General features: G+C 40.2%; 1 protein-coding gene across 2 annotated transcripts in view; it reads right to left on the reverse strand.

Moving 5' to 3' along the window:
* Positions 1 to 27235, reverse strand: part of HEATR1 (HEAT repeat containing 1) — a 45409-nt gene that overhangs the window by 5499 nt on the left and 12675 nt on the right. For both annotated transcript variants that reach the window (XR_012490812.1, XM_019746958.2), the window contains exons 13-37: positions 25868 to 25963; positions 25349 to 25437; positions 24288 to 24499; positions 23840 to 23961; positions 23085 to 23276; positions 21527 to 21710; positions 21252 to 21388; positions 20299 to 20491; positions 15693 to 15862; positions 15140 to 15298; positions 13630 to 13872; positions 13222 to 13353; positions 12223 to 12326; positions 11930 to 12073; positions 11174 to 11292; positions 10952 to 11073; positions 9061 to 9189; positions 7411 to 7641; positions 6535 to 6661; positions 5313 to 5473; positions 2829 to 2875; positions 2597 to 2720; positions 1828 to 1968; positions 980 to 1269; positions 416 to 563 (exon numbers count right to left, since the gene is read on the reverse strand). Coding sequence is in view for 1 of the 2 variants with exons in the window: in XM_019746958.2 (XP_019602517.2) it covers positions 416 to 563; positions 980 to 1269; positions 1828 to 1968; positions 2597 to 2720; positions 2829 to 2875; positions 5313 to 5473; positions 6535 to 6661; positions 7411 to 7641; positions 9061 to 9189; positions 10952 to 11073; positions 11174 to 11292; positions 11930 to 12073; positions 12223 to 12326; positions 13222 to 13353; positions 13630 to 13872; positions 15140 to 15298; positions 15693 to 15862; positions 20299 to 20491; positions 21252 to 21388; positions 21527 to 21710; positions 23085 to 23276; positions 23840 to 23961; positions 24288 to 24499; positions 25349 to 25437; positions 25868 to 25963 (3816 nt within the window). In the remaining variant the exon portion in view is untranslated. The remainder of the gene's footprint in view (positions 1 to 415; positions 564 to 979; positions 1270 to 1827; positions 1969 to 2596; positions 2721 to 2828; positions 2876 to 5312; positions 5474 to 6534; positions 6662 to 7410; positions 7642 to 9060; positions 9190 to 10951; positions 11074 to 11173; positions 11293 to 11929; positions 12074 to 12222; positions 12327 to 13221; positions 13354 to 13629; positions 13873 to 15139; positions 15299 to 15692; positions 15863 to 20298; positions 20492 to 21251; positions 21389 to 21526; positions 21711 to 23084; positions 23277 to 23839; positions 23962 to 24287; positions 24500 to 25348; positions 25438 to 25867; positions 25964 to 27235) is intronic.

The raw sequence follows: 27235 nt of genomic DNA on the forward strand, positions 1-27235 counted from the left end.
TCAGTTGGAAATGCCACCTGCCCATTGTCCGTTTGCAAGTAACCACTGTAGTGCAGTACAGGAAACCTTCCAACATTTGAAACAACAGGGCACACCAGTTTAAACAGAAGAAAAGGCAGCTCTGAACGCTCACCTCCAAAGATCTCACGGGAAAAAAGCAATAAAATACATTCTGCAAAATCAAAAAGTAGAAGAGCCTCATGACAAACTGACACCATATCAATGTCAAGATCATGCAGGAGGGATGACGGAAGTAGAAGAGAAAAAGTCACACGTTAGTAATAACAAGCACATCTTTTCAGATATAAGAACCTTCCTGCTAAACAGAAACTAAAAACTTAAAGAATAAAATCATTAAACTTTTAATTCCCCGTCCCTGCCCCGCAAACAGCATGTCGTGGTCGCGGAGGCTCACCTGTGACAGGACACCTTCTAGGTAGGGGCTGATGAAGTGGGGGAGAGTCTCAACCACCTTCTGCAGGGCCGCCAAAGCGCTGAGCAGATAGACGTCGCCGGGCAGCAGCTCATTGCTTTGCATTGTTGTCAGCAAGGACGGCATCAGGCTAGAAACGAAGACGACAGTTTTAGAGGAGCCATAAGCAGCAGAGCCAGGTGGAGACTGGAGAAGTCCCTGGAAAGGCCCAGCACTGGTGCCCACGACTGCACGGTGCACGTTAGAGCCTATGAAAGGTCGTGTCCACTTTTGATGTCACTAAGCAAGACACTGCCTAGTGCCATTTGTACCGACACAGCACTCATTTTACAAATGTCTTTGAACCTCACACTGGCCGTGTCAGGCACTGTGCAAAAAGCCTCCCATCCCACCGCCACCGGCATCCCGTGCGGCGGGTACTCTCTCGGTGTCACAGATGGCAAAGCGAAATGACCCGTCCAACACAAGTCGCTAAGGCATTACTTTTCAGTTTGTACCACAAAGCCGCGTGCGTGATGGCTCTGCCCCAGGTCCCGCTCGGCGTACCTGGGCAGCTGGGGGATGGCCAGTGCGTCCAGCGTGGAGGCCACCTCCGCCACACACAGCAGGGCACTGCCCAGCACGTTCTTCTCTTCCTTCTTCTCTGGCGCAATCAGCTGCACAGTGGAGTTCAGCACTGGGACGAAAGTCTCTGGGTTTTCTGCACCAAAATTCTTGCACAAAAGCTTGAGGGTATACAACGCTGTCTGTCTGTTTACTGCCTGTTCTTCTACTCCCTTCTTTTTACGCTGCACAATGGCCAAAAGGACTGGAACCAGTTTTAGGAAATGGTAAACCTGAAGAGGACAGCCAAAATTCCCACATAATTAAAGCTGCCACAAAATGCTAGTCCATCTTCCATTTTACTGCTTGACAAGGCCCAAGCGGACCAAGAGGAACTAAGTCCCACGATCATCACAAGTAGGTGTTTCTCCAGCTGACAGACTGACCACTAAGCCAATGCATGTGCTTGTGGGCAAATTTTGATTTATCTAAAAACACCTTCCTGGTTTGGAGTAAGAGTGGATGAGCATTACGCTAAAGACAATGCAGACAACGCATGGTCCACAGAGAGCAAGTATTCCATCAGGCGGAGAGCCCATTCTAGGAGCTCTTGTCTCACACACACACACACGCGCACACGTGCACACGCGCACACACACACACACGTGCGTGCATGCACGCACGCACACACACTCTCCTATTACAATACCACATTTTCAAACACACATCACAGCATTATATTCAGGTAACATGCTTATTTAGATTGTACCACAGAGAAACTTAGGGGAGTTCAATGCAGCTTTGACAAAGCATAGAATGGTAAATGGGTCTGATTTACAGTCTTAACTTACGGTTTTTTTCTTCCAGGATACATTCTGTTGTAGCTTGTTGTTCAAAAGATCCATTGCTTTGCGGCGAACAGAGGGCAGTGGGTTACCCAGCAGCCCTCTAATCACAGGGATGAAGGTTTCTGTGGGCAGCAACGCGTTGACCTGGAGGGCAGTTACATTGAACAAAAAAAGATTTGAAAAAGGGGAAGGTCAACTCAGATTAGGACAGACTTCTACTCACTGAACACCTCTAGGTGCCAGGCATTTTCACACACATTTTCTTATTTAATTTTTACACTGATCTTTCAGGTAGGCACTGCTAATCACATTTATTAAACAAACAAACAAACAAACAACAACAAAAGAACTGATGCTAAGGGTAAGTGAATGAATCGCTCAATGCCACGCAGCTGAGTAATTCAGCCAGCTCCTAAGCCGTGGTCCTCAGGTCAAGGCCAGCGATACACTTCCAGCAGACCACGGACTTGACCTGAGACACACTTCTGTTCTGCTTGAATAAGGTGGAACACTACAGTGTCACGTGACTGCATATTTAAAGCATGACATTTACTGAGGCACACGTTCACACAATCAACAGGGAAACAACTGTTCTTCCAACAAATTTATTTCTAGTCATCAAGATTCTTTTCCAAGAAAAATCTGAGCTGCATTATATTATTAAGAGAAGCTATTGTTAAGTTTATTCTTAAAGTAATACTTTGTTAAATCGTTTCCCAGTGACATAAAAACAGCAACAAAGCACAGCAGATGGGGAGAAACGAAGACCTACCTTATCTAACATGTCATAAGCTTTACTGAGGAGCGCTCGCCAAAACTTCACGGTGAGTTTGTCTGCGTTTTTCTCCACGGACTGTGCGACGGCATTAATGTAGCCAAGAACTGCTTCTAGCAACCTGGAACGCAGGAGACTCATGACAGTTATGTGCACTACCCTTCCAGTTTTGGGATAAAAAGTTGGAAATCAGTTTCAAATAGAAAGTGAAAAAGGGGAAGCAACATACCTCTGTTCAAGGCCTTTTAAAACCTGAGGACCACCACTTTCAACTACCTAATTTTTAAAGAAGGCATCATTAGAACAGTATGGAAGCTGATAATAAATAATCATTTGAAGTTCAATGAAACATCCATGACTACTGAATTCAAACCTCACCGTTTCCTGACATTACAATTTAATCAGGTCCAGATAATCCCCATCAAACTGTAATCACTCTATTTCCCTTATTTTAACTATTCATTTATTTTAATTACATTCCATAGATATAAGTACTACAAGATTCAGAAAAATATAGCAAATGATCAATACTCATTTATCTCCTAATTTTATGAAATGCTGATCTTTCTTCAGCTCCTACCTAATCTTAAGATGAGCTTTTATGGACACAGCTTTGATCCCCTATGTACTGTTCCCTAAGCATCTTTTCCCATGACCCCAAACCCCACAAACTTGATCTGCTGTTACCAAGGAGTATATCTCAGTGAGCAACACACTTTTCCGGTAATTCTAGATTTCTGAGGTATCTCTACGTGCCTTACATTGCTCTAGATCATTCACTTTAACTGCACACAGTATCCGCTGCACATATCACGCCTTATTCACCTCTGTCGGTAGACATTTAATTTGTCTTTTTTTTTTTTTTAAAACAATGCTAAACAAGAGCAATTTTATGTCTCCTTGAGCATCTAGGCAGGTATTCATAGCACCCCGAGAAAGGGAACTGAGCATCTCCCACTTGGCTGGACGCACTACCCTCACTGTGTACAGAAGACCCATTCCCACAGCCTCGCCACTCCTTGCTCTTAACAGCTTTTATTTTTGCCAATCTGATGGACATAATGGCATCTTGTTTAACCTGCATTTTCCTCTACCAGAGAGTTTTTTTCATGTTAATTGGCCATTTGTGATTCCTCTTCAGTGAATTCATCTTCTTTGCCAGTTGTTCTAATGGAAACTGATGCTTCTGGATTTATACGCAGCAGTAATCTCAGTAATTTTCTCGTAGTCTGTGGCTTTCTTTTCACTTTGTTTATGGTGGCTTTTTGCTGAACCAAAGCTTTTTACGAATTCTTTTCCACTCTCTGGTCACAATAATGTTCCCCTTGATTTTCTTCTCAAAGTTCTAAATATTTCTTTTCACACTGAAGCTTTTAATCTACTAAAATGGTGCTGTGTTTACAGTGTAAGATCCATCTTTTTTCTCCCACACGGGAAGCAAAGTTGTGCCAGCTCTAGTTCTCAGACAGGTCTCCTTCCCCACTGCTCTGTGATGCCACCTGACACAACCCATTTCTCACAAGCGCATGGGTTGCCCAGCTGGTTCCCTCACACCGACCCACCTGCCTGCTCTTGCACCACCATCCTTGGAAAGCTCGCTCTACAGACAGCAGTGTCTACACTGACCCATCTGCATACAGTGTCTACACTGATCCCTATGAAGTAAGCGTGCTGAACTCTTATTAGTTCTACAAGTCTTGTTGATTCTTACACTTCATTTCTTTTGCCAAATAGAAACAGTAACAGAGGGCATCCTTGTTCCAGACTTTAACAGGCACACCACTGAAGTCTCATCACGAAATGTGATAAAAATTATCGGTTTCTGACAAATACCCTGCTCAGGCCAAAGAGTTCCCAGCCATCTCGCAATGCCAAGAGGATTATTTTCTTCAACCAGGAATAAGTACTGAATTCACCGAATTACTTCTCTGTAAATATTTCAAATATGGCTTCCCCTCTTGATGTAGTCACGCAATACAGCAGACATGCTACAGATATTCTAACCACTCCAGCATTCCTGGTATGATCCTTTTTTCTCTGTTTATTTCTCATGTTGTTTCTGTGTCTTGTTTCTCTCCTATCCATTGTTTGAACTTGAACACACAAACAGAAAGGTGCACAAGGGCTACGTGTAGGGCTCACTATTTCAGCGCTCTGAACACCCCCCACGTGACCCCCTTATGACCCTCTCCCTCCTTCCCAAACACAAACACTACCCTTACTTCTGCAACCAGATTTGTTTCGCTGCTTTTGGACTTTATACGACTGGAGTCATAGGATGCGTTGTTTTGTGTCTGCCTTCTTTTCTTCAACATTGTGCCTATGAGAGTCACCAGGTGGCCGTGTGCCACCGAGACTCACTCATGTCCCTTCAGGACGGTACTTCCTCACTCCACTGCAGTTCTGGGCTCCCATGAAGGGTGCTCTTGGGAACATTCCTAGACGTCTCTGGTGCATGGTCATACACTCCTGTTGGGGTTCTGCCACTTGAGGGTGCGGCTCCTGAATCACAGGGCTCATGTGTGCAGCACCTTAGTAGGTCAGGTCATACCAAACAGTTTCTCATGGTGAACCACTACTTTTTCCTGTTACCTGTAAAGGCGTGCCTCAAGGTTTCAGAAGTTATTTGCCAAGCTCTTTTTACTAGTTTAAAACATTTCCTCTGGAAAAAGCAAAATCACTGCATCATAAACACATTTAAAGGACACATCACCTTTCTGATAAAATGATTGGAAGCCAGAAGCTGAGACATGAAGGACACTGAGAGAAACTTAAAATGTCGCAGTTGCTTGCTAGTGTGAGTGTCTACATTAAAAATCTGTAGCATTTCTTCTTGTGATTCGCCCTTATTAGATACAGCTTTGGGAATGGTTTCTGAAAAAGAGCAACAAAACAAGGGACCGAACTCATCTTTGAGCCGAGTGGTCAGTACAGATACGTACATAATGAGCATAGTACACGGCATACAATTTTCAGAGGTACCTGTTAATCTATTACACCCAGTTTTCCCTCTTCTAAATTAGTGAAAGACATAAATATATTTACCAAGATAAAGTACCCAGCAGCCCTGACAAGAGTGGATAAGACAAAAACAACAAAAAATCCCACAAACAAAAAAAACAGGGCAACTGAGACAAGCAAATGGAAGACAAAAGTATTACAAAAGGAGTCTTTACACGTCGGCTCCATATGCAATTTCTGAAGCCTCAGGGGCGTTTACTTCATGACCCAGTACAGACTGAAGGAGGGTCATCTCTACCCTTCGACCTTTAATTGTAGAAGTTTGAAGGTGTCCTAAACTTTGTAGGATCCCATGTTCTAATGCATCTAATATAAAAGGGGCACAGTGGTTGGGGGTTCATGGTGGGCCACTTAAAAACCACTGTCCTACAGTGACTCAAAATGAAGACTTCTTCCATAGCATGTCACCAGACATAGCTCTCCAGGCAGCTTCCAGTCGGTCCTTGAGCCGACTCTAGGATGAGCCAAGGTCACTGCCTGGCCAAGCCAAGAAGGCAAGGCCAAGGGCTGGCCACACAGAAAACAGTCCCTGTGGAGTCCTTAGACCCTTCTTTCAAAGGCACCTCGCTGTTTTGCGCCGAAGGGCATAGAGCTAAGAACATGCAACACATCAACTCTTCCTAAGCCAACGTCATTGGTGCTGAGATTAGTGGAATTTTCTTCCAAGACTCCTCCTACACATGGTAAATTTTTAATATTCAGTTACCACTGCTATGGTAACTGTTGTAGAAATCCTAGTTTTTTCCATAAAAATCTGAGAAGGTACACAAGCACATACCCAAATTAAAAATTATTAACTTACTTCAAAAAATTCCTCTAAAGATGTTCTCTAGATTCTAAGGATAATCTTCATCATCTTCTGACTCTCTTGAGCTTTCAGATTAAACAATAATTACCTCCTGAATTACGCTTACCTTCTTTTTCCTCTGGCAGGTTTGTTAAGTACTGGAGAATATTCATCAAGCTTTGTATCTGATGCTGGACACTAAATTCACAGCAGACTGAAATCCAAAATTCAGTGTCTGCCTCTAAAATAGCATCCTACATAAAGAAAAGACAGGTAATAAAACTGTACCTACAAAATGTATGTTAATTGCTAAGTACAAATAAGGGAAACGTCTTGAAAATATTTTGTAGCACACAAAGTCACTACATCCTGCTCCTTATGGTCATACTCGCATATATCACAAAGAGCTACTAAGCTCCTTATATAAATGAGCCAATTTATTAGAATTACGAGCACAATTCCAGGACGATGTGCTTTACCAGTTCTGGCAGAACGGAATATACTGCTTTTCTTAGAGTAGGTTTAGATCTGGTCCCAGACCCCATGTCTAAGAAGTCATTAAAAACAGTCCTGGACCTCCAAGTTCTATGCTTATCTGTCCCAAAAGGGCTCCTCAAAACAATCACCTGCGTCCTAGTGACGTCAGTGATACTGACACTCCGCCCCTTCCCCATGAAATGCCTTCAAAAGCTCTTCCCAGAGACAGTTTAACTACTTTACAGCCATACTCCGTACGGCTTAAAACAGAACCACCCAGAAGGGCGCCAGACCTTCTCCTTACAAAAGTCAAATCACCCTCAGATGTGTTGTTGTCACTGAGGATGTTCAGAGCCATGGGCTCTGAAAGCAACTTGAAAGAACACCAGAAACATCTGACAGCAATTCTGCGCAAGCAGTAAACAATGCACACCACGCACCACCAGCCCCACATATAAACTGGCAAATATCACCAGGTCGGTATGGAATACCACTGCCTCTTCCTTACCGCCGCCTATGTTCTGACCTTTTCTCCGCAGGCAGCCGCCAGCACTGTCTTAGTGACGTACTGTTCAAACAGCAAGACGAGGAGAAGCCAGAGGAACCTCTGTGGGCCGAGGGTGTCGACGAGCTGCACCAGGACGGGCAGGCGCCTGTGGGCCGGGACATGTGGCAGCGCGTCCACAAACACGCTCATGATCTTCACCACCACGTCTTCCACGTTTCTTGTGGCTTCTACAGAGCCTCCCTCATCAGACTGCAGAACGGCAAGCAGGGTCAGTGAGGGGCACAAGTAACCCTCCACCAACAGGCTTGAAGAAGACATGAAAAGGCCTTCACGTGTGCCCAATGTTATCAGGGGAATTGTAATAAACCCAAGAGTGACCAGCACACATTCAGTGAGTACAGACTGGGTTCCGGGCACTCTTTGGCCCGTGGGGATACCAAGTGGGGGATGCGAGCCCTGCCCCAGCGGAGACCCGGCATCCATGTGAATCAAGACGCCTGTGTGCAAAGGTAACAGGAGGCAGTAAGTGGCAGATGCCAATGCGAGGCACCGGGAGCAAGTCTATTCCGAGGCCGTCTGGGGAGCTGCGAAACTCAAGCACGTTTGTGTTGAGCTCGAGCAGAATGGCACGCTCCAGAGAAGCAGAGTATGGAAAGGCCAGCACTCCCTGCTGCTTTCAGAATGAAGTTCAAAGCATCCTACTCCGATACTGGTGCTCAAAATCGAGTTGGGGAATGAATAAACCAAAATTGAGAGAATGAATGAATAAACTAACGCCCTCCACTTCTGTCTCAGCTCTCCACCAAATGTCTCCACACCATTCTTCTCACACACACTGCACACACCTGGACGGTGCCTTTTCTCATGCTACTGATGATGCCACATCACTGAGCAAATCCTGTCCTTTCACGCTACTTCAAATTCCGTTTCTCACGAGACTCTGTGGTCATCCTGGTTCACTGGACTTTCCCCTATTCTGGACTCTTCAGCATTTACCTATTCTAGTGGCATCTAGGATATTAATGCAGAGTTACTTTCCGTTTTATATATATGTGTCCTGACTCGACAACTTGCACGACAGAGAACACGAATCGAATACCAAGAGTCAAAGGAAACCGGGCTGAATACAGTCATCCCTGATAGTTAGTAACTAAACACCAATAACATGGAGGTAAACAGAAAACTCCTTCATCTTCAAGGTCACTTTTTAGTTTCAAACTGTCCATTCCTTACGGCAGAGACTATGTCTCACTCATCTCTAAGCACCTGGCTCTTAGACCATGCGCTTGGTAAGTGCTGAACTGTGCATTAACAGCTCTGCCATTGTAGAGCTAAAACTTCCTATTCCATCGACTTACACAAACATATTGCCAAACCGATGCAATGCCCTGAAATACACAGTAAACATCAATTCACTTTGTCAGAATAATGTCAAGGCACTTTCATAGTTAGACTCTTGCAGAATGCCATGTTTATTCAAATTCTTGGAAAAGACAATATTTCCAAGATTACTTCCTAGCTTCACCATCTAAAATTTAAGAGGCACAAATACTTGAGCATTTCAGAAAGGCCTTTAATGTCATTCATTTACTACGACTTGAATTTCACACTATGTAAAATTTTAAAAATTGAAAAAATAATACTAATGTTGCTATAAAGACAGCTTACCTGAATAAGTGCTGGAATAACCATTTTCACTGTCTTGCTAATAACTTGAAAACTGTAAGTATCATCTAGACGCATGACATTGGCTCCCATAAATGTAAAAATGGACATGATGTTGTGTAGAACTTTATCCTGAAAGAAAAGACATCTTTCAACATTTTCTATTTTAAACACATCAAATAGCAATGATTTATTAAAAGTCAGCAATAAGAGAAATAACTCAATATAAAAATGGGCAAAGGATTTGCAAAGACATTTCCCCAAAGATACACACATGCTCAGTAAGAACATGGAAAGATGCTCATATCAGTAGTCATCAGGGAAACGCAAAACCCACAAGGCAGCACTCATACCATAGGACGGCTGTGGTAAACCAGACAGACGGTGAGGGTGGGGGGAAATCAGAGCCTTCAGGCACTGCTGGTGGGTACAGAATGGTGCAGCTGCTTTGGAAAACAGTCTGGTAGTTTTTCTGAAGGTTAGAGTTAGCACATGACCTGGCATTTCCACTCCTAGGTAAACTCCGAAAAGAACTGAAAACATGTTCACACAAAACCTAGTATACAAATGTCCGTGGCAGCACAGTTTTATCACAATAGCCAAAAAGTACAAACAACTTAAACGCCCATTAACTGATGAACAGATAATCAAAGTATAGTACATACATACAACGGAATATTATTCAGCCATAAAAATATTGATTCAAGCTTCAACACACATGTACCTTGAAAACATTATGTCAAGTGAAAGAAGTCAGACACAAAAATGGCCGTATATTATATGACTACATTTATAGCAAATGTTCAGAATAGGTAAATCCACAGACAGAAAGTAGATTAGTGGTTGCCAGGGGAGGGGGGAGGGGAGGTAGGCGAGGGAATGGGTAGTGACTGCTAATGGAGGATGAAAATGTTCTGGAAGTAGGTGATTATGATGGTTATACAACTTTGTGACTATGTCAAACCATTGAACTGTACAATTTAAATGGGTGAATTTTATGGCAATAAACTATATTTCAATAAAAACAAAGGAAAAAATATCAATGATTTTTAACTGCTTCCGGATCATCAACTCCTTGAGAGCTACTGACTCTCTTCCAAGAAAAACACAATCCCATACACATAAAATCTTGCACATGATTTTAACAGCTTCAAAGACCCCGTAGCACTCATGGAAAATCCCAGATTAAGAAGCTCTGACATAAATCTCCAATATGAAAATAATTCAATCTCCTCAAAAATCTTTAAGAGTATGTTTCTACATGTAGGAAAAACTGAGGGTTGCTAGAGGGGCAGGGGGGTGGGGATAAGGGGAAGGTGAGAGGTTTAGAAAATAGTCGGTAACCACAAGATGGTCATGGGGGTTTGAAAATTAATTTGGGGAACGTACAGAGGGATAGTGGATGGGGGGAGGGGGGTTCACACAGTGTGAGGGATATAAATGAGAAACGTCTAAGTTTTGCTTTGTCTTGTGCACCTGAAACTAATAAAATAAAAAATGAAATAAAGAGTATGTTTCTACAAGGGACACGATTTCTTTAACTGAGGTTGTGTATAATCAAATTAATTCTCTCAAATCACTGATTGGCAGCTGTGTAAGGATTGATAGGGCAGTCATTTCTCCCAAGTTATGCTAACTCTACCATTTTTTGGGTAGTTCCATGTGCCAGGCACCGCGCAAGAGTGAGCCATAAACCATCCAGTCGCATCCGCACAACCGTCCTATGAAGAACGTAACTATTCTGCCACTTCACAAAAAGAGGATCCACAGCTCCGTCTCAGCTATTAAGAGGCAGGGCTGAGAATCCCCAAGCCCACTGAATCCACACCAGTGAGCAACGAGCATGTCCATGGAAGACAGACAATACCCGACGTCTAAAGTCATTAACACTTACAGGAAATATTCCGGCCACGGTTCCCAGAAGCAAAAGGGCGTGGTGATGGGTCTGCGGCATCTCGGAAACGCGGATGCACTGAACGATCAGCTCCACATTGAACTTCTCCTCATCTAGCACGTCTGTGGTGGTGAAAAGCAAACAGTGTCTCAATGGCAGGCACAGTCCTACTGCAAGTAGAAAACTCTCCCACCTTTTCCCTCCAACAAAGCACACACATACCTTTTGGTATTTTGCCGCCATCTGGAGAGAGCTTTTGGCAGATGTTGAGCAAACAACTCAGAATTAACTGTTTGGTGTACTCCATATTTCCCTGCTCTGGTGGCAAAGGTTCTAAACACCTTCAGGGCCCCGAAAGAGAAATGATGGGAAATGAAAGTTGTACAATTGCAGTGATGCACCAGTGACCACTGTCCAAATCACACAATAAATAAGGAACGACTAAAATAAATAAGGAATGACTAAAACATCAACAGCGGGTCTACAAACAAGATGGAAGATTTCTAACTCCAATTTCTTTCTCATACAGGTAGGTGCCTATGTCAGTTACCTCTCCTTTCTAGCACTTTCCACCAACCTGTTGGAATGCTTAGAATTACTTTGCTTTTCGGATGAAAGCACACATCCACAATTCAATGTCGTACCCTACAGCTATCTAGCTAATAATTTACTTCTAGAAAATAGAGTGGGTGTTACACTGTATCTTTAGGTAAAAATAATGCTGCCCAAGGGACATGGTACTGAAAGCTAAGAAGGAAAGTAGGCTCTAAGGTGAGAGATCATTGAGTACATAACACAGGGCACTGGCAATGGGCACCGAAAACAATTCTTTTAGTCCTTCCACGTCAGTACTTCACTGCTTTATTTTACAGGCCAGTGAAGCAACAAGAGAACATGATGAAAAGAGAATGTTTAATAAAATAAGGTGAGGAAGAATCACAATCCCCTTCTCTCCTGGATCCAAGACAGTGTCGTTACCTTGCCAACAGGTTGAAAAGAGTCGGTATCAGTATTTGAGGGTTTTTGAGTTTCTTTTTGTGCTGCAGTAATTCTAGGATGAGGGTTACTCTTGGCCAGTAAGAACCTCCCACTTCCTGAACCGATTCTAGGTCTTGTGATTTTCTGGGAAACAGACAAGGCAAAATGTTGGGAAAGCAGACACTATCGGCACCAAGTAAAAACATACTCAAGTATGCCAAAGCACACCACAAGTCACAATGGTTTCCCAGCAGTCAGGCCTGGGGTGCCCTCCCTGCCCCCGTGGCGCTTACTTCTGCTGCATTTTCTGCCTCCTTGTTTGCTGGATTGTGCCCAAGGACTTAGTTTTATCCGGTGGCTCCAGTTCTGTTCTGACTTGTTCAGCATTCACGGAAATCTGAAATGTGAAGGAAGACTGGGTGATGACATAACTCACCAAGTTCTCCTCATAACTCATCATAGTTCTCATCATAACTCATCCAAGCAGCGAATGTTGGTTAAAAGATACAATGAAACGTGTGTGTCCACATCTGCATCTCCCTATAGCTCTAGGGCCGGGGCCAACCCCCAAAGGCAAACACCACCGACAATTTCTTTTTTTCCCCCGACAATTTCTTATATATTTATTCAGAAACTTTCCGTGTATCGACAGCTATATGAAGATTTAAAACAGCAAACAAACAGGAGCACAGGATACACACTGCTCTGTATCTTATTGTTTCACTTAATATATCTTAGAAATCAAAGTAAGTATGCTATATAATTCTGAGAATGGCCGAATCTGGATACTAGGACTTCACCACACTTTTTATCTACTTATGTGAATGTGTCTTCCGAAAAAACACAACGAAACACAGAATGACTAGGCGGTTATTCTGATGTACAGCTAGGTTTCAGTGTACATATAAGCCAATGAGCAGGTTCTCAACGCGTCACACATATGTGTCACTGGACAACTATTTAAGTTAAGCAGAAGAACCTGTTATCCAGTTGGCCACCAAGCACCACTCACACCTATTCCTTGTAGAAAACAGGTAGATCCCCCTATTATAAGACCCAAACTAACACACACACCCCACCTGGTTAAAAATATAAATATTTCCTGCACCAAAAATAGTGGTAAAGACTTGTGTTTTTGATTTAGCACGTCTCTATGACCTACTTTTCCACGGTTCTTGTTAATGGGAACATTTGATTTTCCAAAAGCATGGAAAATAGAGGCTGCTTAAACATGGTGTTACTTGGAAGAGAACAAACATTAATAAACAAAGTACAGAATGTTTGCAACTTACCCCTTTAAAAACACTGCTAACAGTCTGAGCACAATGTGTATTTTTACAGTTCACCAATAAGTCAAACAACATGTGCAAAAGCTTCTGCTGAACTTTTTCATCTGAAATAGCTGCAAAAAATGGCTTTGTAATCTAGAGGGAGAGAAAAGGCAAATGAGTTCAATGAGCAAACTTGAATTCCAAAAATGATATTTATATCATTCTCTTACAATGTAAAATTGTTCTCAATTTTGTCAGTTAAAATGCAATTTTTTTTAATGACCCATGTTTATCCTTCAGTTTTGTGAAAGGGTAAAATATACCATATTCCTTAAAAACATGTCCAGTCCACTTCATTTTCTCCAAATTAAAGCATTACACATTTTTAAAAGCTTGAATGTGCTTTAGTTTCTGAAAGAAGTCACTGACCTTTTCAAGGGCTGTAATCTGAATGGTTGGCAGTCCTGCGCCAAGTTCCTCTGTTGTGTGCACAGCTTTTATAAATATATCTAGACTCTTTGGGTCCTTATGTAAAAGGGAAGCTGAATATTCATTATATTTCCCCAGAGTGAGATGCAAAACAATGGCCTCATCTTGCAGGACAGCTGTGGGCTCCTTCTGGATCTTTTCTAACAGTTGTTCCATCACAGGCAATAGCTGAGAAAGCACCATCTGAAGTTTGGAAAATTGATTAGAAAATAGTTATTGATACTGAAATGTTTTTCCTTGCTTTACAAAGACCTCCAAAGTTATCATGTTGGAAGACTGGGAGCTCAGCCTAGAGAAGAAACCCAGTTAATGATGACCCCTTGGACATGGGATGGCTGTAACCCAGTTAAGCACTCGGGTCGCCTGATACTTCAGTCTATAACAGCCAAAAGCTCTAAAGTGCGGGAAATGTGAATGCACCAAGACTTTCTGAAAACAGGAAATACAAACTAAACTGAAGTTCTGGACTAAAAATGTAAATTTTACTTTCTCTAAAACACTGCACACTTCCCCAAATAACGTTTCCAACTTGGTATAATTAAAATGAATGCAAATCTGTATGTGAAGTCTTTAACAGCTAAACCAGGTACCAGCAAATCGTGGCTGAGGGCGACACCCAGAGGACCGTGTTTTGTAAATCATGTTTACTGACACACGGCCAGGCCCCTCTGTTCCCACGCTGTCTCCACTGCCATCGCAATGCAAAGGCACAGCTGCGTAGCTGTAACAGAAATGTCTGGCCTGCAAAGTCTAAAATGTTCACTACTTGGTCCTTCAGTGAACAAGACTGTCAATTTCTAGTGTAAACTACACCAGGATGACACAGAGCTGATAAATGCCATCTGTTTGCTCCCACCAGGAAATGGTTTCCACCCCATTTTACACATTTTAGTTCTCCAAGGCGCAGCCAGTCTGAGACTGGCAGGCACTGGAAGATCAGGCCGAGGCACTTTCCCTCTGCTATCAGCACACACTGTCACACAAACCAGTGTTTCATGACCTCTCTTCTGTGACACAGCTTCCTTGACAACATAATCAAAGGTAAGGATTTCCCCCCAGAAAAGTGGACAAGCACATACATTTAAAAAGTGAGCAAATGATTCTGGAATGTTCAGACTGATGTCTCAATATGGAGCATTTTCACATGAAGAATAGGTGCAAACCAGCAGTTTCTCTGCAGTGCACATTCAGTGTTTTCGCCATGTGATTTTAAATGAGTTTAAAATCAATCAGTGATTACACAGGGATAACACACTATTTCAAAATGGAAAGAAACTTACGGATAGTATCCTTTCTTTTTGTCTACCACAATGCTCCCCCTCCCAAGTTCATAAGAAAATCGTCACTGAGTGCACGTATGTAACTCTGCAAATGTCCCCCCACCCCCCACAGCAGTTACAACAGGCCTGTGACATCACAGGGAATGCACAACCCACGCAGCGGCACGCACCTCACTGCTGACTTCCTGAAGCACTTTCATCAGACCTTTTGCAACATAAGAAGGGGAATTATAGACACAATAAAGTAGGTTTTTCAAAGTTTCAGACAACTTCTGATGAGATTTCAGCTTCTTTTCTCTCTGTAGTTCCTCAAATAAAGTAGCCAAATCCTAGGATACCAAAAAGAAAACTGCATAAAAAGGGTTAAGGAACTATAAAGGTTAAATGTACTAATTATGGAGGATTCTTTCCCAAATGACGTGACATTGCTTGTAATTTTTCATTTCCCCTGAAACCTTAATAGGAAAGGGCATCAATGCTCCTCAGTTAGCTTACTCTCAAAAGCTAGACACTGGTCTTCTAGCCAAGGGAAGGACAGGAATGGAACATGGTCTCGCTATCTTTTAAAAATGGGGGCAGAAAGTTGAGCAGATACTGACACATCAATGTCTAAAGTCAATGACTGAAGTCCATCAAAATCCTTGCAAAAGTCAAGAAAGGAGGACACTGGTCACGTGTACACACAGGCGTGTGCACATACCATCTTCTGTGCTGATGGATTACCTGAACGACGTAGGTAGCATCTGAGGTGATCTCCTCTGCTTTAGGAACCAAGTGATCAATTACCAGGTGAAACTGGGAAGCCACCCCGTTGAGGGCCTGCAGACAATGAATGGCCGCCCTTCGTACTTCTTTTATGGGGCTTCCCAGATTAAGGAGTAGCGATGGCACCACTAAAACCAAAGGGAAAACAATTTAAGCAACGATCTAAAAAACAGAAACAGTACAAAATTTCAATAGTACCAAAGGGTACATAATGAAAAGTTTTCCTCCCAACTCAAACTCCCTCTCCAAAGACCATTCGCTATTTATTATTCTAGAAAAATGTTAAGACGTGCTAGTACGTTCTTTTAAAAATACACAAATGAGAGCATAGTATACACACAGACAAGACACACACAGACACACCCCGTTCTGCATGAACTGCTATCCTATCTCAATGTATTCTGAAGTGTTTTCCACATGAATCTAAGTTAAAACATTCTTTTTAAATTGTTCAGGCCTCCACCACATTTTCCGTATTTTAAAAACTAGTATCTTAGTGGAGAAAGTTTAGGTTGTTTCTGGTTCTTTAGTATTAAAACTGCTCCAACAAACACCCTGTACATACACCCTTGCACAAGTTTGCAGAGGAAATTATCCATTTGTGCGTCACACTTTGCAGATTTTATACTGAACTGATGTTTGTTTTGACTTTACTTTTCAATGCAGAAATTTTAGTCAAATTTTTCTTATAGTCTTGTATGTTGCTCAGGAAAGCCCTCCCTACTAGGTGAGTTTAAAAGTATCTATCTCTATATTTAGAGAGATCATATGGACTACATTGTTTTTTTTCTTCCTTCCTAATATCAGAGCTAAGTTTTTTATGTGAAATCTTTAGTTCATGTGAAATTTTTGTCTATGAAATGAGGTTGTAGTCAAACTTTTAAAATGTTTCCAAATGGCTGGCCCGATGTCCTATTTAATAATCCACCTAAGAACCCCACAGATCTGGGGTATCAGCTTTATCACTTATACATTCCACCAGTATCTGCAACATCTACTCCTGCCAACTCACACTTCAATAACAGCGGATTTAACAGGAATGCTTTCGCTTCACCAACTGTGCAGTGAAAATGCTGGCTTTTGATTTGAGAAGAATTTTCATCAGGTTACTCCTATTTTGCTATCACTAAACTAGGAATTGCTGATTTTTATCTAATGTAGTTCCAGATCTTCGGAACATGGTAATACGAGTTTTCTCCTTCACCACTGATAAAGACAATTATATTAACAGTTCCTTTTTATACTAATTTTGTGTTGCTGAAGTGAACTCTGTTTGGGCAAATGCTTGTTTTTTAAAAACAGGCTGCTGGACTCAATTTGCAAATAGGATTTTGCATTATTATTCAAACCCCGGCCTATTGTTTTTGTCTGTGAGCATCAATTTTCAATGTTATGCTGGTTTTAAACAAAGAACCTGGAAGCTTCCCTTCGTCCCATGCCCTGCCCAGTACAACTGCATTGAAACAACCTGCTGCAAAGATCGAATAGAATGCATTTGTGAGGTCAACTGGATCAGGAGTTTTTGAAAAGATGTCTCTGGGATAAAGACATATCTAAATTCTTTTATGGTAATTAGTTATTTAAAGCTTTATTCCATGCTATGTACTGGAGCAAGGTTTGGTGGTTTTTATTTTGTTAGAAATGATCTGTTCTACATATTCCACTTCTGGAATGCTAAGAGAGAACTTGATAAGCTTTTAAACTTTTCTGAGAAGGTCCTATGAAAGCTGGAAATCCTTCTTACTCTCCATAATATTAATTTATAAAGTCAGAAATGAACAGCTGGAAAGTTGAATTTACACATAGGGCAGCTTCAAGCCAAGATACCTATTTGCTAAGATTCCATGTAGAATAGAGCAGAGGTTCCAGAAAAAATCCAAATTCAAAATAAATTCAATGTATAGTTGACCCTTGAACAACAAGGGTTTGAATTGCGTGGTTCAACTTACACATGGATTTTTTTCAATAAATACCATAAATGTATTTTCTCTTCCTTATGATTTTAATATCATTTTCTTTTCTCTAGCTTAATTTATTATAATACAGTACGTAATATACATAACATATAAAATATGTATTAATTGACTACGTTATCAGTAAGGCAAAGCTTCCGGTCAACCGTTGGCTTTTAGTGGTTTTGGGGAGTCAAAAGTTATACATGGATTTTTTGACTGCAAAGTGGTTGGTGCCTCAAACCTTGCATTGTTCAAAGGTACTAAGAACTATGGTTACCACGTTCAAAACAGGTATTGGAACTCAAGATAAGTCAAAGCTACATGATGTAAGTAATCAACTTTTTGGAACATTCTATTGTTTAAAAAAAATCTATTTGACTTAATTCTCCTAATTTTATTTAGATATCAAATAAAAATAGCTTATTATTAAAATAGCATATTTTACATAAAAATTGGAAAAATACTTGTGTTTTGCTTTTAAACAAGCAAATAAATTTACTATGTAATGGGGAGGCTGGTTAGCTCAGTTGGTTAGAGCGCGGTGCTCTTAACAACAAGGTTGCCAGTTTGATCCCCCACATGGGCCACTGTGAGCTGCGCCCTCCATAATTAGATTAATAACAACTACTTGACTTGGAGCTGATGGATCCTGGAAAAACACAAATAAATAAAAGGTTTTAAAAAATATTTACTATATAAAGTGTAACAAACCAAAGGCAGCCTCCACCTTACAAATGATGTTAAATGTCTATTCAGTTAACAAAGATTTGTTACACACAAGATTGAGATGGAATACATATCTGTACAGAAAGCAATAAATGGTGGTTATAATTCCAAGTCACTGACAAAAACTTAATTCATATAATATTACATTATTACAACATTGCAATACCTTTTTCTTTTGAACAGAGTAGCATGTTTTGCAAAGAGTTTAACACAAACACCAGCCAACACTTCCTGGACCCCCACAAACAAGGTGCGGCTAGAAGCTCACTGGGGGTCAGAGTGGAGAGCACTGAGGCCAGGTGCGTTGCCTCAGAGGCTTACTTGAAGCCCTCTGGGACTTTAGGGTACAGTCCTTGAACTTCCAAGTAGAACAAGGTGCATCTCTCCTGTTTTCAGTGGAGTACTGTGACATGTCCAGAAAGCATAAATGCGAAAGGACTTTAGGAAGCGGGGAGGTGACAGGTACCACGGCAGCATGAGCAGGCAGGAGCCTGTCTGGCAGCTCAATACCAGGGGAAAAGTGAAGCCGTTGGCCCTGTTTACAAACAAGGAGACATACTCTGCTGGGGCCACTGCCTTTGATGACAAAGGATAGCAGACATTTCATAACTAATAAGATAATCAAAACAGTTGCAACCTCTACATATTAATAAAATATTTACAGTTTTTTGGAGACTCACAAGTTTAACAGGAAATAATCATTTAAATAAACTATGCTATCTCCCTAAGATAGAATACTCTTAAACATTTTAAAGATGAATTTCTATATTTATTAATATATAACAGTGCTTACAACATATTAATTGAAAAATCTGAGTTAAAAAATGTACAGGAAGTTCTCATCAAAAAAACAAAACTGAAAAAATCTTCTTAAAAGTAAATCCACCTAAAACATCTTACTGCAATTCTATATTAAGTAGTGCAGAAATAATTACATACATGGGATTTTATAAGTAAAACTTGAAAGTATATATCTACTTTACATTATATTTAACAAAATTTTGGTTACAATTGCAATTATGTGCTCTTTCAAGGAGCTAATAAAAGACAAACATTGAGAAATTGTTCTGGGAAAAGTGTATGATCATTCACTTGGCTTTCACAAAATATTTATAAAGAGCGATTTTGAATTTAAAAAATAATCAAGGACATCTTCAAATTTCCAAAGGGCCACTCTAGTCCTCTGATACTAAAACCATACTCATCATCTTTATCAACTTTCCCATCTTCGATCACTACAGGGTCTACTTTTGCCAGGCCCTCCATCTGTCAACAGCTTCGTAAGTCAGTCAACTCACTGGTCAGTATCATATTCATCAACTTCAAGAAATTCTGTGTCTTTTACAAAATTTGTAATTTCACTTTTTCAAAGCTACAAATTTTATTTTTGGGTTTCATTAGTGAGTGCCCAACCTGAATTTGACTTATACCTGATAAAAAAGATAAATCCAGGAGGGTTGTCTGAGTGGAGAAGTCATTTTATGAGAAGTTAGTTGAATACTGACTGAATTGTGTTATGATGGTCTGGCTTCCCTGTAAACCCTGTAACTGCTAAAGCCCAGAAAATGAATAGTTGGCTATTAAGAACCCATGATTAATCAATCACCTGCCATTTCTATCATTTGTTTTGGTGAGATTTTGCAATTGACATTTATAACTTAAAAGCAATACTTAGAAGTAATCAGACTTAGTTTATATATACATGTATGTAGAGAGAGAGAGAGAGAGAGAGACACAAAGCGCACGTGCGAGTACATGCAAGCCTGGTGATCTATTTTTAAAAACATAAAGAAAGAAATCCTCCAAACTACAGCCCACATGCACTACATCCAGAGAAAACACTAACGGCGGGCCATGACAGAACACACAGCTCCTTGCAGTACCTGGAGAAGACATGGATGCCAGGTGGTGCTTCCACTGAGGCCTCTGTGAGGACAGCAGTGCGTGGCCTGCATAAAGAGCTTGAGTCTGCAGCGACGTACTCACGCTGCACTTCAGTGGATTTGAAAGGCTAGAACCATAGGTCCATAAAACAGAAAAGAACTTGAATAACTGGAAAACATCTTCTAGATGTTCCTAAATTTAAAAAGAAACAACAAACAAGCAACAGTGAATATAAGTTGGTTCCAAATCCTCTCTTCACCATGCACAATTATAGAAAACAAATACTTTATTGCAATGCTTTGCTTTGTCTAATCCCTTGCAATTACTCTGTACTTGCTATTTTAGCCAGTTGCGAAGTACACAAATGAATTCAGAGGACTGCTATTCAGTGACAGTCAGAGGACTCGCCATCACGCTGCACTTGAACACGTTTAACAAGAAGAAAAACGAGGACACTCAGCAGAAAACAAGCCAAGAGTGATATCGGGGCAGCCTCACTAAGAAAGTACCTCAAAGATGGAGGGGGGAACGTCAACTGTGTCAAATGCTGCTGAGAGGGCACCGAAGACAAGAGAAAGAACTGACCTCTGGACCCGCGGCCCCCGGGGTTGTGACAAGATACCGTAACTGAGTGACTGCATGCGCCTAGTCACCTCTCTGCAAACCCGTTTCTGATTGGCAGTGGCGTTCATCAACCAAACAAACTGGGCTATTATGATTAGTAAACACGAGAACAGGCCTAACACACAAACAGGCACGTGGCAATGTCAGCCTCTGTCCAACCTACTGACTGGGGTCACGATTACGGCACTGCTTTACACGGCCTGGGTTTATTATCACATACTCTTCACTGTTGACAGTCTACTTTCATTTTCATTCAAAACTGTCAGAACTAAAACAGCCTGCAATACCTTCAAGGGAAGAGTACGCCCGAAAAAGATGAGCCTCGTACCTTTATGAAAAGTTTCATGAGGGCTCTGAAGTGAACAGCATCAGCCCCCGTGAGGAGCGTCTCAAAGAGCCCGATGAGCAAGCGCAGGTAGTCTCGGCTGTCTTCCTCCAGGTGCTCAGGACCCCACCACACGTCACCTACACGGACGTGACGAGGGAGACAGGCACGACTTACGTCAACACATGCTGGGCCTTTGCACCCACGACAAACAACATTCATGCGGCCAATACTTCAGCTTTCCAGGTATCACATTCCAAAGTAATACCTTGTCCTACCTTTAGGGAAAGATTTAGGAGCCTTTAGTGTGTGAATAAAATTTTTCAGCGAAAATACGAGTAGCACGGAGTCCTCCACAGCAATCCTCTGGGCAGTGTTGACCTGTTGTATGTAATGTGCCCACAGCGCCGCTGGCATCCCTCTGTCAGTCATCAGCTCAATATGCCAATCCGAGGGGATTTCCTGAATTGGCAAGGAGACAGCAACAGCACAGATTTAAAGGAGTTCTGAACGTGGGTTATACAGGTGGACTGCAATGGATGTATATGATTGGGTAACAAGCAAAACTTTGTCTCTATGTACATTTAGGAGTGAATCTAAATGTAAAGAGGTCTAACCATCACTTTTCACAAGAAAAAATACAAATAAGTTAGCCATGGCTTCATTTTACCTGTTGTCTTAAAATACCATCTCTAAAAGCTAATGTTATTCATGTAAATTTTGTTAAACAGAAAGGAGCTGGACTTCCATGAGATTCTAAAAGGGACTTTTCTCATTTCATACTTGACTGCTAATCTGAAGAAGGCATATGGTAAAAATCTCCAAATTCGCAGATGATTCTAAACAAGTAGCAAAACGTTAAGGTGTTTAGAAAGAATACTGCGAATGCCAAAAGCATGAGAAAAGGTGCCGGAAAATGACAAACGAGACTGCACAGGTGAGTGCACAGTAATGACTTGAAAGGAAAATAATAAAAGCCAGACTTGTAATGTTTTCAGTGAGGGAATTCCTGCTTCAATGTGCTGCTACAGCCAAAATGATGCTCATGAGTATGAGGAAGGGGATTAAATATAAAATGATACAAAACCACCCGTACCTATGTATATATGAAACACTCAATTTGTCCACACTTTTAACAGTGAGAACAAATACAGTTCAGGTTACCACACTTTACAAGACAACAAAAAAGTTAAGAAGGGCTTATCTGAGATACTTTTTAAAATACGAAGACTCGCTCTTTTAGTTTATATAACTTTAGCTATCAACAGCCGTGACCAGAACTTATAAAGCTTATCTTATAATGAGGAGCCCTCTGAAGTTTGGAGGACAAATAAAAACAAAATACTATTAAATATGGCAGATATTCAAAGAAATAATTGTATTGCCTCAAGATGTGGTACCAGGTAAAAACACAAACGACTGAAACATGGTCCTTAGAAATACTCAGAGCCAGCGGTAGGCTGGTTAAGATCCAAATCTAATGTAGTATTGAAAGAATACAAAAGATCTGTTTTTAGTAGACAACAGAATGAAGTAATATTTTGTTCAAGCACTGACACACCTAGTGAATTCTTCATCACTAAGGCAGTTAGGTACAGGTTGGATAATTAATTAGCCAATAAAGATGACACAGATACAAAGCACTGCATTCTCTAATTTGATTGATTTTCTGTGAAAGGAGGAGAGTGCCTGCTTCACGCTCTGCTGTTCCCCGAGACTGCGTCACTTTCACCCAGACCCAAAGACTCAACACCTCGGCCTCCAACTGTCAGCTGTGCTTCCATGAGACAGGCCAGGCTGTCACTTCACTCAACGTTCAACTTTGCAGGGACTTACCACTGCAGTAATGACACTCCCAAGCTTCTTTATTTTCTCCTGCAGCAAACCGAAGACTCTTATCGCAAATGGAAAGTGAGTTTCTTTTAAAGATGAACAGCAAGAGATGAGCATGGCCATGATCACGTGAAAAGTCACTTTCTGCTTTGGGGTAAAGGACTCCTTTTCCCCAACGCTGATTAAATCCTCCACCTTGACAAACAAACATACTCCATTACTGGTAGCTCTTGGTTTGTACAAAACAATTTTCACTTCCTCAGGCCTATGTAGGTATTATGTGTTTTACACTTAAAGTGATGACAAATATAAAGCCTTAAAAAGATAGCAAGCACTGATATCTAAGCAATTATAAGAATAAGTAATTTCAGAAACTACAATGAACATAATTGCACTTGCCACTGAATAAATGTTTTTAAATTATACACCTAGTATCTTTACAACAGTGTATTAACTACAGCAAAAGAAAATTTCTCCTTCCTTAGATTGCTATTTTAACAAAACATGTAACTTTAATATTTTAAGAATATATCCTATATCCTTATATATCCTATATAAAACCATAATGAAAAAATTTATGTTACTAATTTCAACAATCTGCAGAATATACTAAACAACACTGTATATGTTTAAAGGAAAACAAAGTACTCAATAATGCAAAAATTATTAATAAAAAAAAAAGAACCTAGTAAAGCAAACACCGAGCATCTTGTGAGATGAGAAGGAAACCCAGAGGGTGGCTCTGACAGTGTACCTACCATCTTTAACATTGAAGAAGGATCCCCTGAATTTATGTTGTCAGCCAACAACTCGACCATTTTCTTATTTGCTACACCAATTAGCTTTCCTGACTTTGTATTTTTAATCACATTTTCAAGAGCTGGAAAAAAAAGAAATTTAAATACAGGCCTCTTAAGTCACCAACACTCACCTAAAGAATCATGTAGAGTAAGGAATGTAAGCAAAAATTTTACACTTTTCCTATGAAGGTTTGCTTTTTCTTTTTCCTTTCATCCAATTCTGAATTTGTGTGTAGGTCAGCTTCCTTTTCATTGTATACTTTTTATCTTAGTAAAAATTCTTTCAATCTTGCAGGTATATAACATAAACATGATTTCAAATAACAAGTACAGCCCATTTTTAAATGTACTTATCTTCTTTTTAAAGTGTTACCTATTTATGTTTCCTAAAAAGCAACTGATTTACCTTCTTTCCAGCCTCTTAGTACAGGGTGCAGAGAACAAATTCCTGATTTTGACAAATAAATAGCCATTTTCATCCCAGCGGACTCCATGTCATCATTGTCGATGACCATAAACGGAAGCAGATGCACCGCCACCTGGTTTAACAATACCTCATTTCCACTTAGTATCTCTTCTTTAATTAGTATGTCTGCTGCAATCTCTAGTACCTTGTACCTAAGATATAAACACACAATTGGTTCCAGAGACACGTTAGAGACTTGAAGTCAGCACTAAGTCATCATTACGTTGTCATAGCTCAACTGACATTATCCTGGTCTCCTCCAAACACATTACTCAGAGACACCAAGACAACAGTAATTTTAATCTGCTAACTTGGCCAAATCTTTTTTTGAGAAATCATTAGGTTAACTATAACATAAAACATATATCACACTATATATCTTAACTCCACTAGAAATCAAAGATTCACTCATAAGTTCAAAAAAATATCTGAACACATACTATGTGCTAAGAATTAAATATGATAGATACAAAAACCTGCAAGGCATGCTCTCTTCCTCTAAGGAGCTTAGTCATTTTTCCATGCAAAAGGCTTCAGTGCCAAAAATGAGGTAACTAGAGCTCATCAAACACTACAGAAGATATCGTGTGCCTCTGAGCTTATTTTTTATTTGTTTAATATATTTTTAAGTTATAAAGTCATTTATTATCCTTTAAAAAACATAGAATTATATAAAATAGAAAAGGAAGGCTCTTTCCCATCCTACTTTCCAGATTTCAGTATCGTATCATACATACTTCTTTTTCCAATTTATTAAGAAAAATTTCAAACATAGATGATAGTATAATGAACCCACACAAACCCAAATGAATTGTTTTTATAATGCAAGAGGGTCACATTAATATCCATTTCACTATCATGACCAAAGTGTCATGTAACTAAATTATATATTGCAAAAATGTAAAGAAAAAATAACTGGCATGGGGGAAAAAAAAAGAAAATCAAAATGAGCTTAAGAATTTCACCAATTCAAAATAGTATGAGGTGAAATGAATACATACCATCCCCTATTTTTCGAAAGTTCTGCTCTTCGAAAGAGATTCAGAAGATTTGAAACAGTCACTTCTGAACTAAAGTGTTGTTTGAAGATCTGGAAGGGGAAAAAAATACCCGGAGTACATTTTTACTTGCTTCAAATACATACAGTCCTTATTAAAAGAACTTTAAAAATTAATGAATTACAAAGACTTTATCTCCCAGGAATCCTACTATAATTTAAAAGTGTTGTAAGAGCAATTTCTCAAATGTGCCATTCAGGAGCCATTTCCCAGGACCCCAAGGTAAAGTTCGCACAGTACTTCCCCTTTTTGAAGAACTTCCTTATGTATAAAATTGTGCAATCTAATTATTCACATGAGCTTTCCCCACCCAGGCTTCAGTCTGTGCTCTCAAGAGAACAAATTTCCAATGGAAGAATAATTTCCAAATACATTCCTGCCTAGAGCATAGACTCATGTGGGAATGGCAGGGAAAAGTATTTACCAAAAATGTGCATTTCGACGAACAACAAATTTACTCACCTCAAAAGCACTTATAGCTGACAAAACAACGTCTATACTATCATCACCTAATCGGGTTAAAACAGCTTCTTTTATGAAAGACTCATCGATACTCTCCTGAGCAAGAGAAAAAAGATATTAATTTAGTTGTTGCTAAAAGACTTTACCCTAGAAAAGAAGCTTGGTTTTGTGAAAAGCACTCCAGAATACCAGTCAAGAAACAGGCTCTGCCCTGAATGCAAATTCAAATACTCTAAGCACACGTGCACTGAACGTGTAGATAATCTCTAAAGGCCTATTTTCGATGAGTAATTGTTTGGTACAAATCTTTCCCAGTTTCCACTGAATATATACTATGTACAATCCAAATATAATTTTTGCATTAAGTAGTCCATCTTATTAAAATGAGAGTCCAGATATTGATTGCGGATAAACTAAAGAACCAGAATGTCTAGGTTTAAATCCTAGCTCTACTACTTACTTGCTGTGTGACCTAAAGTAAGTTAATCGTTCTAGATCTTATTATTCTCATCTAGTATAATAGTACCTACCTACCTCAAGGGTTGTTACAGGATTAAATATTACACGTCCGTGCTTAGAACAGTGCCTTACACATAGTAAGTACTGGTAAAAGTTAGCTATTATCATCATCACGATTTTTACAAGGATAAGGACATGCACTGAGAAGCCAGTCTATCAAAGAAAAGAGGTCCTATATTGTTTTCAGTAACAAAAGAAAACAAAGCATAGAATCATTAACATTAACAAAAAAATAAGACAGCCAATCAACCTGAATATATCCCTACCTGTAGGTGGTAGAAAATAAACAACTAAATAATCCTATAAAAATAAAATAAAATATAGATCACTCTGTAGATAAACGAGAATCCCCAATATCCACAAAACTGAAGTCAAAGTTTCATGTATCAAATGCCACCAAATTTGTCTCAGGAGTTAACAAGTAGTCTAGAAGAGAACCTGTCCTGCCACTGATGGAGAAGGGAAATGCAAGCAGAGCATGCAAAGAAAGACATTAAGTACAATTATAAAACTTCAGCCTGTAACTTGAATGTATACAGTGCCCTTCACTGAAAACTAACCAAATCCAGAGGTGGATGGGGGTGGAGGCTGAGGGGGAGAAGAGATTAAAAGAAGGATGAGAAGAGCTGCAGGGATAATGGGAGATTCCAGGACTCTCCCTATTACAACAAAGACCAGCCTTCAATGAGTGCAATTACCCACAAATCAATAAGACAAACCTATCGCAGTTTGTGAAAGAAATATGATTTATGCCAGATCAGACATGAATCATACAAAACAGTATTTTTCAAATGAGTATATACAGATCAACCATTTTTAAAGAAACATTCTTATAGCTCTTAATGTTGC

Source organism: Rhinolophus sinicus, linkage group LG12 (assembly GCF_036562045.2).
Source record: "Rhinolophus sinicus isolate RSC01 linkage group LG12, ASM3656204v1, whole genome shotgun sequence".
Classification (NCBI taxonomy): domain Eukaryota; kingdom Metazoa; phylum Chordata; class Mammalia; order Chiroptera; family Rhinolophidae; genus Rhinolophus; species Rhinolophus sinicus.